This window comes from Kryptolebias marmoratus, linkage group LG10 (assembly GCF_001649575.2).
Source record: "Kryptolebias marmoratus isolate JLee-2015 linkage group LG10, ASM164957v2, whole genome shotgun sequence".
Classification (NCBI taxonomy): domain Eukaryota; kingdom Metazoa; phylum Chordata; class Actinopteri; order Cyprinodontiformes; family Rivulidae; genus Kryptolebias; species Kryptolebias marmoratus.
Window position 1 is genome coordinate 8,782,859 of NC_051439.1, and position 12,169 is coordinate 8,795,027.

General features: G+C 41.7%; 2 protein-coding genes across 3 annotated transcripts in view; both read left to right on the forward strand.

The window, feature by feature from the left end:
* The window catches only part of usp40 (ubiquitin specific peptidase 40), a 15,039-nt gene extending 5,907 nt beyond the window's left edge, over positions 1-9,132 (forward strand). For both annotated transcript variants that reach the window (XM_017417456.3, XM_037977925.1), the window contains 20 exons: positions 190-271; positions 427-598; positions 687-771; positions 969-1,039; positions 1,133-1,536; positions 1,617-1,767; positions 1,893-1,953; positions 3,145-3,198; positions 3,449-3,537; positions 3,690-3,767; positions 3,854-3,890; positions 3,981-4,045; positions 5,218-5,292; positions 5,386-5,613; positions 6,443-6,561; positions 6,681-6,746; positions 6,833-7,043; positions 7,206-7,301; positions 7,391-7,485; positions 7,593-9,132. In XM_017417456.3, the coding sequence (XP_017272945.1) occupies positions 190-271; positions 427-598; positions 687-771; positions 969-1,039; positions 1,133-1,536; positions 1,617-1,767; positions 1,893-1,953; positions 3,145-3,198; positions 3,449-3,537; positions 3,690-3,767; positions 3,854-3,890; positions 3,981-4,045; positions 5,218-5,292; positions 5,386-5,613; positions 6,443-6,561; positions 6,681-6,746; positions 6,833-7,043; positions 7,206-7,301; positions 7,391-7,485; positions 7,593-7,683 (2,330 nt within the window). In that variant the 3' untranslated portion in view covers positions 7,684-9,132. The remainder of the gene's footprint in view (positions 1-189; positions 272-426; positions 599-686; positions 772-968; positions 1,040-1,132; positions 1,537-1,616; positions 1,768-1,892; positions 1,954-3,144; positions 3,199-3,448; positions 3,538-3,689; positions 3,768-3,853; positions 3,891-3,980; positions 4,046-5,217; positions 5,293-5,385; positions 5,614-6,442; positions 6,562-6,680; positions 6,747-6,832; positions 7,044-7,205; positions 7,302-7,390; positions 7,486-7,592) is intronic.
* A 2,025-nt stretch (positions 9,133-11,157) lies between these two features.
* On the forward strand, positions 11,158-12,169 carry LOC108234064 (fatty acid-binding protein, brain-like). Its single transcript, XM_017412930.3, has 4 exons — positions 11,158-11,313; positions 11,409-11,581; positions 11,672-11,773; positions 11,899-12,169. The coding sequence occupies exons 1-4, from the start codon at positions 11,241-11,243 to the stop codon at positions 11,947-11,949; spliced, it is 399 nt and encodes a 132-aa protein (XP_017268419.1). The 5' UTR covers positions 11,158-11,240; the 3' UTR covers positions 11,950-12,169.

The window sequence follows — 12,169 nt, forward strand, 5'->3', positions numbered from 1 at the left end:
TGCAAATCTTCTACAAATCAGCTTCTGTTCCACTTTTTGCATCTTCATTAAACTTCAGCTGTTCAGCATATCTTCAGCCGCTTTCAGCAAAATCATTCAGCAAAAAAAGCATTCACACTGCATTTTCGCAGGAAATGCAACTTCTCTAGTTGTATATGAATGTCTATTTTTTTTTTTCTTTTTTCCCAGCTCTGAACAGTCCTCAGTATAAAGTTCCTTCTCATCTCATCCAGATGGCTCAGGATGAGAGCATCAAACTGCAGCAGATGCGGTAAAGAAACAGGCGCACGTGTTTGTTTTATTACACTGTCATTTTATTTCCAGCTGCTTAGATCTGACTCAGAGTTGGTTAGTTGGTAAACGGGTGGGAACAAATGTAAAACTCTGCAAAACCCAGAAAAGTTAACTTTTTTTTTAATATTCCAGACAGGAGTTTGAAGCCAGTAACAACACCGTGGAGCTGTGTTTGCACCTGGCACCTTCCTACAGGCTGGAAAATGGAGCCCTGCAGCCCATCAGCAGAGAACCAAGTGAAATCTCCGCCCTGAGCTTCGATCGGAGGAAGACTGTCGGAGATCTGCGCGTCACGATTTATCAGGTATCGCAACCCTAAAACCAAAATGCCTCTGTGTCTCAACATCCTGAAGGTCACAAGAAGAATAAGCTTGCGTTTTGCCCCCATGTAGATGCAGGAGCTCTGGGAAGGAGACATGGCTCTGACTGTGGCCAAGAGCCTTCCTGCGGGTTTGCACCTCTACAATACTCTCACAGGTTAGACACTTTTTAATCCTTTATCTAAATCTACGTTTGATAATTGTTTGGAGGCAACCGCATTCGAGGTGGCTGCCACAGCTAGTCAACCTTAGCAAACACAGATGGCTGTAACTCAGTCAGTCACACAGACAAAGAGTTTAAATTTAACGTGATGTGAGAGAAAATTTGCATTTTTGAATCCGTTTTCTTTGCAGACGACAGCGTGTCCCTGTACAGCGCAGGGATCGCCACAAACACCGATCTGTTTGTGTGGAATGGCAGAGAGGTGAGGACAGGCATCATTCAACACCTTTTCTCAGGTTAATTTCAATCTTACTTAAAGATCTGACGTGTTTCTTCGGTAAATAATCGTCTTCAGGTTTGTGGAGCGACAGTCCAAATGGGAGCTGAGTGGGAACCAGTCTTGCTGACTGTCGTCCGTCCCTCTTTGGGCGAAGACGACGAGGTGCAAAACGGGGTCGAGTGTGACCAAAGCAGGGAGGACTGTGAAAACGGGGGTTCGGGACTTAAAAGGGAAGCAAGAGGGTTTGCAGGCGGCGCGACTCTCGGGGAGGTGAGGGAGGCACTCGGGGAGCGTAAGGAGAGCCTGCTCTGCCAGGAGCATAAGGGGGGAAAGGGAAGACAACAGGGGGCAGCAGAGGGAGGGGGTGCAAGCCGGTGGAAAGTGTTCCCCCCCGACGACATGCAGCGGACCCTGAAGGAGCTGTCGCTGAAGGACGGAGACGCCCTGCTGGTGCTGGAGCCGGAGTTGTTCGACAGCAGGTGGGAGCCCTCCAGGCGCCGCGCCGTACGCTCTCGGAGGGTCTTCGGTTTCTGACGAGAGGTTCCGTTTCTGTGTTCAGCGTGTTCACCAGGAACGGAGACGTCGTCACTGTCACCACGCCGTCTGACTGCCGCTGGCTCCAGGTGGAGTTCCCGCCTCAGTTACAAGGAGGTGAAGAGGAAAAAGAGGAGGAGAGGAAGAGAGTCAAGGTTCCAGCCACAGGAAGTATGGTCAGTAATTTAGGTCTTTATATTTGCTCTTTATTGTTGTCTGTTTATCTTTATTTATCTCCATATTGAAGTGTCATATTCCTCACCAGAATAATTCTCCTGCTGTTTAATCTCTCCCTGCACAGCTGCTGTGTGAAGTGAAACAGAGAGCCTTGGAGGAGCTGCAGCTGCAGGAGCAAGCTTCAGGCAAGATGCTCCGAATTATCCATAATTATAGCACTGCAGCGGCAGATGGACTCGTAAAAGGAGAACATCATAAAAGTTGTTCAACTAATCTAATTTATAGGTTTTTCTGTGTTTGATTTTTACTTTACATCTGTAATGCCTTGAGAACAATGTTTGCATTAAAAAAAAGGTAGATATATGAGGCCATAACTCTATTTTTAAACTAACATTTTGCAGTATTTACATAAATAGTGCGTGTAGAGTTCAACGCAGATTATTTTCAAGTTTGACGACAAAATGTCTAAAACACTAATCCCCTACAAATAATTATTGCTTTGTCAATTCAGAGTATTTTATGAAGCTTGATGAGAGGGAAATATCAGTTTTAAGACAAGTTTTAATAAAAATTGTGGAAAAGTTTAAAAGAATTTGAAAACTTTACATATCCTCTCGTTACGTTCAAAAAGTCACGTGACTCCAAGCTCTTAAAATTAGCTCCTTGGTCACTATTTGTGTGAAGTGAAGTGAAGTGAGATTTATTTATGTAGCACTTTTCAGCAACAAGGCGATCCAAAGCGCTTTACAACAGAAACAACAACAGAATCCAATACTGCAGGTACATAATGAAAAAACACATCAATCATGCATAATCAAAATGAAATATAGGATAACCTAAGTAAAATCATGAAACTAAACATATCTAAGCATTAGCTAAGACAGTCAAAATAGTAAAATTATTATCTAATAAACTATAACTATGATCCTAACCATAAAAAGTATTTTGTTCTGCAAGTAAGTTATTTAGCTGGGTGTCGCCTGCTGTTGAAGTCTGCCTGGATTTTAATGAAACTTTCAGAAAGTACTCATCGGCTGCACGTCTACAACTGATTAACCGTTGAAACTAATTTAAGATGGCCGCCACAGTTAATCGACTTTAGCCAACACAAAATTAGCTATAAGTCAGTCAGTTTTTCAGATTTTGAGCTAAAGTTTGATGTGGTAGTAGATGAGAGTCATCCTCAACACACGGAGCTCTAATAGATCTTGCAAGAGCTCATCTTATTTACAAGATTTGACCAAAACAACTATTAACTCTGTTCCTTGTCAACATAAAATGATCTTCGTCTGGGCGATGGGGTTTTCATTCTTCAACTGGCTTTACATAAGCTTGCGTACACTCCTTAAAACGTGTGTGTGTGTGTTGGTGACCAGGTGTGCAGTACTGTCTGAGGCAGGTGGACTGCACGGGGAAACTCCTTCCTCCAGGTACTGTATCATTTCTTCCCTGGGGTTGATTTCAGGTGCACATTACTTACGAGCTGGAAATCCCCCTCATTTTGTCAAAATGTCATTCCCTTTTTTTTCTTTTTTTTTTTAACACTGCCCTCCTGCAAATGTTTTAATAGATACTCCCCCTCCTTGCTTGTAATTTTCCTTCCAATCATCCGTCTTTGAAATCCTAAATCAGGTTTTTTAAAGGTGCACGTATGATGTCTTGTCCTGGGTTTCCTGACAGTGTGCGAGGAGCTGAGTGTTCGGGACGCAGGAGTGCGACTCATGACCACACTGACTCTCTGTCCGGGAAACAGCCCCAGGGAATCACAGGTGCGCCTTTTTACTTTCTTCAGTGACGTCGCCTTGGCTTGCAGCTGCGGTGATGAAAGCCACGTAACCTTTAACGGTGTCCTACGCCGTAAAACACATGAAGGAGCCCTGACTGATTAAAGTTTGGGGATGTTTTTTCCTCCTTGTTGCAGCTGTTCTTGCATTTCACTGTGGGCTCTGCTGGCATGGAGATGGACATTATTGTGGAGAAAACTTGCACTGTCAAAGAAGTGAGATAAAAAGATACAATTTACTGCCAAATATTCACTTAAGAAGCTTGCATACGCCATTAAAAATGTTTTTATTGTTTTAACAGTGTCTCCGAGCAATGCTAGATGCTGTCGGGCTTGATGGTAAAAGTGTTTCCTTTTTTTTTGATTGCTTTCTTGAAACAGATTTTCCTTCTGCTTCACTCATTCAAGCTGTGGTTGGTAATTTTCCAGGTACCTGTTGGCACTTAAGGAAGCTGGATTGGTGTGAGGAGGTTGGAGAACCACTAATGGATGAGGTGAGTCACAGACGGTTATAAACATTATGTTGGATCTAAATAAAGCAGCTCCGTAGACCAACGGTTTCCAAACTTTTAAGCTATCAACTCACATAATAACCGTGGAAGAGACTTGTGACTCCAGCTGTGGCAGGTTGAAGCATATAAACATCTTTAAGCCAATTTAAAAACTGGAACAATGACAACAAACAGCCTTAACAACAATAGCATTATTTACGTCTTCCTTTGATTTATGACAGTTGCTTTTCTATCTCGTTCATGGCAAAAACACACAATTTAGTAAAATGTTTCGGTTTAATTTTAATCTTGAGGACTCGTGACCCTCAGTGGAGTCTTGACCCCAACTTTGGGAACCCGTGACAAGTGAGAAATTAAAGGAAAAACCTGGACCCTTGATCAGAGCAGTGAAGTGATCTGGTTGCTCCGTCATGCTGAGGTGGTGTTTTTCTGGGTCTTTCTGTCCCCTCAGATGTGTAGATAAGTAATAAATACAACATGAGGTTCAACTTTATCCTCATTTGAAATTTATCTTTCTTGATTGGATCAGTCCTTTCTAATCAACATTCTAATCATCATTATTTATATATATATATATATATATATATATATATATAATCCTCTGACCATTTCATGTAGATTGTTCTTCTTTATTTTGAAAGCTGCCAGTACTGTAAAAGGTAACATGCAACAATTAATATTTGCAAATATTGGAATAACTCAAAAGTGTGGTTTATGACATGTCTGAAGACTATGAAAATGTCACAACCTCACAGGCAACTGGAGAAGGTTTATAGAAAACAAAAACAATGATGTCTACATACAGCATGAAATTGCGAGTTTTGCTTTGTTCATAGCTAAAACGAATCAATCCCAACCCATTTAACGTCTCCTAAAATGTCGTGGCTCTGGTTTTTTTTTTATCATTTTGTAGACTTCTCAGTAGGGCTGAGCAGTGTGGACCAGAAGTCCTACATATATTTAGGCTGGATGATGACATCAAAACATATCTTATTAGGTTAAATCTTTAGTTGTGATTCAGTGGCTGTGTAACAGAAGTTAGGAGGAAAACACGACATTCCTTCAGCTGGGAAAACAGATGGAGTCAAATTACATCCCTTGTATTTTCTATTTTACTTGTAGCTACATGTTAACAACAGACCTTTTTCTCCAAGGATGCATCTCTGTCAGATCTGAAGATCAACAATGGAGAGACATTGGTTGTTACAGAGGGGCTTTTGCCTCCAAAGGTACTTAAACATTTTTCCGGATGTTTTAATTGATTAATATTGCTTCATAGCTTCCCTCTCGTGACTTCTGCCTTTTTTTGTTTCCTCTCCCAGGGCTTCCTCAAGCTGTCTGTGTGGTCGTTTGTGGGCCCATCAAATGCGGAGACGGATTTTAATCACACAGGTGACGGTTCTGTCGAAGAGCAAACGAAAGGAGGGGCGACTGCAGATGAAGTGCACACTCGGCCGCCTCCTGTCGGCGGCGGAAACTCTGCGAAGCTGAGAAACGTGGGGCAGGTCGAGATATCGGATGAAGCCACTCTGGAGGAGCTGAAAACTCAGGTGCAGTTCTGGATTCTGTGAATCCACACAGTTGGTGTGACCTATAAAGGATCCAATTAGGAGATTTTACTCTTCTCTGCTGAGTGTTTTTTATAGCTATGTTTTAACCAACCACAATTAAACACATGAAAGACTTTAATGCCTAAAACTATTCAGTAAATGCTTGGATTTTGTGCAAAATATACATGCTATGTAAAAAGCAAAGGAGTACAAATATAAGATATTAAGTGTCAAAAATAGGGGAAAAAAGTGTTCTTTAGAGATCATAGACTTTGGGAATTAAGTAGACTATTCAGTTTAGTTTGACAAAAAAATATTTGTTTTCTTTCATGCCGCTCTGCAGCTCAAGGTCCTCTTTGTCTTGTTTTTTTTTTGTTTTATTTCATAATGTGCCAAATGTTTTTAATGGGACTGCAGCAGGTCAGTTTAGTTCTTGTATTCTTTTACAATCGGCCTGTCCTGTAAGCTACATTTTTTGTAAGACGATGGGAAAAAATAAAATGAAATAAGCGCACCTTTTTCAGTTGTCAGGTTTTTACATATCAAAGGAGAATTTAAAAAAAATCAGCTCATTTTCGTTGAACAACTACAGGGTCAGATTAAGAATAACACATAACTGTGACGGTATTTATTTACCAAAGACGAAGCGAAATGCGGATGCAGTGTGTGGAAGAACTAATTTACATCTGATAGGAACTCCGGGTGTAAAAAGCACCCAGCTGGTTGTGAATCAGACACTCTCGATCTGCTGACTATCAACAAGGCTGCCCGTTTCTATAAAACATGACTTTGATTTCCTCTCTGTCTCGTTCTCCTCCTGATCTCTCAGGTCCTGACGCTGCCGACACTTCAGGACCTGTTTGCACCAACCACTGGGTTTCTTCGTGTGTGGCAGATGGAGGGATGGAGGCTGGCTCGTATTCTTAGAGGACAGCGAGTCACACTCAGGTCCGAACTCTTTTTTTTTTTTTTTTTGACAAATGTTTGCTCCACACTGATGGCAGCTTCTCCTACTGACACAGAAAGCTGTCATCTCACTGGCGCATTTTGTTTTTCTTTTCGCTCAGGAAGTTGAAGCTGAACAGCGGTGCAGACGTTTGTGTGCAGCGACTCCTGACGGAGGAAGATCTTGGGTAAGTTTTGTAGCACCATAGTATTTTTTTTGTTGTATTTTGTCCATTTATTCTATGTATAAAGTCATTTTTTTATTGTTTACAAGGCCTAAGCAAGTACTGCTGAAAGCTAAGATGGGAGTTCCAGGGGAGAGGAGTTTCTACCCCACAGAGGAGCTAGTTTGGGACGCATCCCATGATTCTTCTCCTCGCTCCCTGCGCACATGTCTGGCTGCTCACTACGGTCTCTCGCCCGATTCACTGCTGCTGGCCAAACACCAGCCAGAAAAACACACGTGGGACGAAATGTCCAACTGGGTAATTTTGAAGAACAGTTTCCTGCAAAGACATTTGGTTTGAGGGTTTGAGTGAAAGAAGAAAATTGTCAAACATGAGACAGGAACGTTGATTAGATCTCTGCATTCTCAGGTCTTATTCGTTGCCAGGTATTTTAATATATTCTGTGTATTTTACTCCCAGACTCAGCAGGTTTCCAAAAAGAGGAAGAAGAAAAAGGCAGAATCACTTCTAGGACCACCGTTCCACCTCAAGGATGGTGACGTAATCGGCATCAAGGTATTCATAAAGTTTTAATCATTTACTGATGTCTGGTTTCTGTTCTGAGATGTTCTAAATCTGTTCTTGATGTTTTTGTATTCCTGTAGAATCTCCTGATCGACAACAACAGGGACTTTATCACTGCAGAGGACGAGCAGGGCCAGCAGAGGCTCAGGGAACAGGCAGAGCAACGCAGGAAAGGGTGGGGACCCCCAACACCTTACAGATGCTTTTGTCGCGGAATAAGCAGCTTTCTGTCATTTTCAGTCCATATATTTATGCTGAAACATTGCACTCTTATGTTTTCAGAGATAAGTCTGCAGCCTCTAATGGTGCCGGACAAACCAAACCGAGGAAGCCAGAGGTGCCGTTATCAATCAGCGTGGGAGTTTTCAGATAGCGGCCTTCTTTCCAAGGGTTTGTGGACAAACCAGGGCTTCTAATGAGGCGCCACGTTGCTTTTACGACAATCCGACTCGATCAGTCTTGTGCCGTTTTGAATTTTATAGAACTGCACTCGTCTTTGTAAAGTGCCACATAAAGCATAAATTTCTTCCTGCTTCTTAACTTTGTGACGTCTCAAAAGAAGAAAAAGTTTGACTTTATTTGCTTTGATTTTTCCGTTTTGTGCTGTAAAAGGGATTTTTACTCTACGCAGTATTACAGCTTTTAGATGATCCATCTTTGTTTTCTTATCACTACAAACTTTTCAAAACTGACCAACCACACCTCTTTAATACGAGAAATCCTTAAAACATAACTTTCTTTTTGGTGCACGGATCAGTGCTGTAAATTTATCAGAAAGTTGTTGTTTTTTTAACTTTTATAGAAAGACATTTATCTGATGATGATTAACTGGAGTTTCTATTAACTGAAAGGTTAGAAATTTATATTATTGACTTTTAAATTCTTGCCTTCTCTCTTCATTAATAATTTTCTTGTATCAAAAGCCACTTAAGGAGGGAACTGCCTTCAGAAAAAGCCTCATGAGGTGCAGTGTGAGTAATGCTTGTTTTCTGACGCACCCATCACTGTGTGAACAAAAACGGTTTCTCTGGATCTGTAACCCGATTTATACGCTCGTTTTCAGGGAGGTGAGAGATAGGCCTTAATGTGGAGAAGCGTTGTCGCTGCTCTGTCTTCCCTACCTCACTCTCAAACTCTCCCGCTCCTCTTCCTCTACCTCTTTTTGCACTTTCTGGTATCCATCTTTTACTCTGAACGGTTGCCCTGCGCCTATAAGATAAATCACGCCATTTAACGTTTAAAGAACTGTTAAATGTTCAGCTGTGTGCATTTAACGGTGCCATAACGCATATTCACCCCTTTAGGACTGCAGATTAAAGCGGGCTGTACTGTATGGAGCTGAGAGGGTTTTTTTGTTTTGTTTTGCCTTAATTTTAATAAATAAAAACTGGTTAAGATGTTTGATAAATTTGCAGCTCACTTCTGCTACTGTAAAACTTATTTGAAAGTGAAAATCCATCTTCATATTGTTTAAGTTGCATGCATTAGGTCTGAACTTCAGGGAATGAAGAGTGATTCTTGTTAAATTTTTTTATTTATATGGGGGAAAAATTAATTTTTGATGCTGCTTCTCACCTGTCTGGTTTTGGCAAGTGTCAAAAATTGGCAAATAAAAATATGTTTAGTTTTCAAAACAAAAAGCCATGTGCGGGGCGGAATTACATTTCGCATTGAAAGATATCAACTTCTGGTGTTACTGATCTCATATTATGTTGCATTGATAAGAACTGATCTGCTGTAACGAGGCAGCAGAAATCTGTTTGTATCCATGTCAAGGAGCTTTTGCAGGAAGTATTTTATGAACAATAAATAAACAGTGGTATTTGTGTGTGGTCCTTTAAGGTTTTTACTGAATCTCTGCTTTCTGCCTATAAGTTTTTATGCATTTATCTTTCTTTCTTTTTCCAGGAACATGTTTGCCCAGAGTAACTTTTCGATGAGTTATGGTGACATTTGGCACAAACATTAAAGCTCCGCACTTATTGATTGTATGTAACCGAGCGACACTGCTGCCAGTAGACTGGAGCAACATCATGGATCGGCACAACTACAAAAAAAAAAGAAGCAAACAAAAACCCCTCACACATGTGCAGTATCGTCTCAGAGACTGCCCTGGTGATGCAGGGCCCTGAGTAAAATGTTATTTGGAGCCCTCTCACCACCACTAACATCTCTTTATGTTGTCCATGTTGTATCATTTGGGCATTATTTGTCTGTTGACAAGTTTTAATACAGTGAAAACAAATTCCTTAAATTGACTTGATGTCTGGTTGTGCTAAATTTAACAATTAGAATCAATTATCAATCCTATTATCAATCAGCCGAGACCAAAGTGGAAAGTGGAGTTCAACTTTGTGTTTAACTTCAGAAAATTATCAATTTCTTTTTAAGAGGCAGAAACCAACACAGTAGTAAAATTAAACTGTCTCTTCAATAACATAAATCTCAAACTATGTTTTCTTTCATATGATTACAGCTAATGCAGATTAAACTGTGTAAATCTGTTTTGTGGGTAGTTAAGTGTCCTTGAGGGACCCTAAGCAGTTACTTTTGCAGCTTATGGCCACGATCAGTTTAATGGATGGAGTCTCTGCTTAAAAAATGTAAATGATTTTCTTGATGTGCTCTTGTTTTCGCTCATTTAATTAAAGGCCTAGCAAACCCTGAATAAATCCATATAGCCATCCGTCTATCTTCTACCTCTTATCTGTGGTCGGGTCATGAAGGCAACAGGTCCGGGAGAGAAACCCCAACATCCGTCTCCCCAGCGTCACTCTCCAGCTCCTCCTGGGTGATCCCGAGGTGTTCCCAGGACAGAGAGGACACATAATCCCTCCAGTGAGTTCTGGGACTGCTTCAAAGTCTTTTCCCAGTAGGACATGCCTGAAAATCCTCCAAAGGGAGGCATCCTAATCAGATGCCTGAACCACCTCAGCTGGCTCCTTTCGATGCGAAGGAGCAGCAGCTCTACTCCAAGCCCCTCCTGGATGATGGAGCTCCTCGCTTTATTTCTGAAGCTGAGCCCGGCCGCCCTACGGAGGAAGCTCATTTCAGCCACTTATCCAGGATCTCGTTCTTTTGATCGTCATCCAAACCTCGTGATCATAGGTGAGGGTTGGAATAAGGATAGACCAACTTCTTCTTCACCACGACCGATCAAAGCAACGCCTTCTGATTGCCCACGTTTTAAACTAGGGTCATCTTGTGATCAGAAGAGACAAAGTTGGAATCGTTTCAGTCAAATTTTGTAAATTCCGCTATGCACAATGTCATGATTTTGTGACTTGTGTTCAGACAATGTGTTGAGAATAACTCAGCTGAGCTACTACTATGCTAAAATATACAGAATATGCAAAATTCACTGAGTTATAGCCATTTTTGCCCAAGTGTTTTCAAACTTCTGGCAGTTAAAATCTGTCATGAATTATTTTGCTAACATAGCAGTCCAATGAACACACACTCAGACAGGCAGGTCAGAACACGAGGTCAGTGTAACCTTGTGCTTACTACTTCACTTTATGTTTAAATTTCTTGCTACATCAACATATTTAATGCAAGAAAACTGCAAAATAAAAGCAAAACTAAATTTCCCTCTCTTACTGTGCTTTAAAGTGAAAAATAAAATAGAATTCTGGTTTTCTCTGGAGTAACTGAGCTATAATTTTTTAACAATATTTCCACAATTCTTTGATAAGACGTGGAGTGACCCTCCTGGCCTGTTTTCGCCGGGTTTAAAGGCATGATTTTTCTCGACCAATCATAGCTCGCGCAGCTCCTGGAGCATCCAATCAGCTCGTCGCGCTGCAGTTGACGTCCCCGCCCTCTGGCAGGGTTTTGATTTTGATGGACAGACGCGTCGCTCGGGATGCAGAGTTTGCTCCGGGCTTACCGCTGTTTGAGCACCGACCAGGACTGATAATACCCGCGACGATGGTGGAAGCTTTCTGCGCTACATGGAAGCTGGTCGACAGCCAGAACTTTGATGACTACATGAAGGCACTTGGTAAAAAAATTATGGGTTTTGTTCTCTTCATTAATTATTAATTAGAGGCGCGTCCGGCATGCCTTAAGGCATCCACCTTTTTTTTATGTTGGCAGGGGTCGGTTTTGCCACAAGGCAGGTGGGCAACATGACCAAACCCACAGTGGTGATCAGCCAAGATGGAGACAAAGTGGTGGTGAAAACCCTGAGCACTTTCAGGAACACTGAGCTCTCTGCCAAGCTGGGAGAGGAGTTCGAGGAGACCACCCCTGATGACAGACATGTCAAAGTAAGCCGGCTGTAGGTTTGAAATCTGCAGACTGTTCTCTGGTGTGGAAAGAGTTTGTTTAATTTGAGCGTTTTTACCCTTTGCCTGCAGTCCACTTTCACCGTGGAAGGAGACACCTTCGTGCACGTGCAGAAGTGGGACGGGAAAGAGACCAAGTTCGTGAGGGAAATCAAGGATGGGAAGATGGTGATGGTAGGGGTCTCGAAGGTCAAACTGACCTCGCTCACTTCGTCTTTGCACGACCCAAATGATCAGATTTAAGTTCTCCCATCATGCTCATATCTGCTATTATGTCTTTTTTTCCTTTTCCCCCCCAGACGTTAACCTTTGAGGGAGTCACAGCGGTTCGCACGTACGAGAAGGCCTAAACTTCGTCAAAAGAGCGCCGTGAAGGATCAGCAAGGCGTCCCTTCTTTTTTTACGAAATATTAAAAACACAATGTTTTGACTGTAAGCCGTGGTTTGCACTTCGCTTCTTGTTGTCACGTGAAAACTGTTACAAGGACTCTTTTGCATTTCCTTTTGTAAGAAACTCCGATATGAAGGGCCTAAACTGTTTGTGTTAAATGAGCAAAAAAAAAAAAAAAA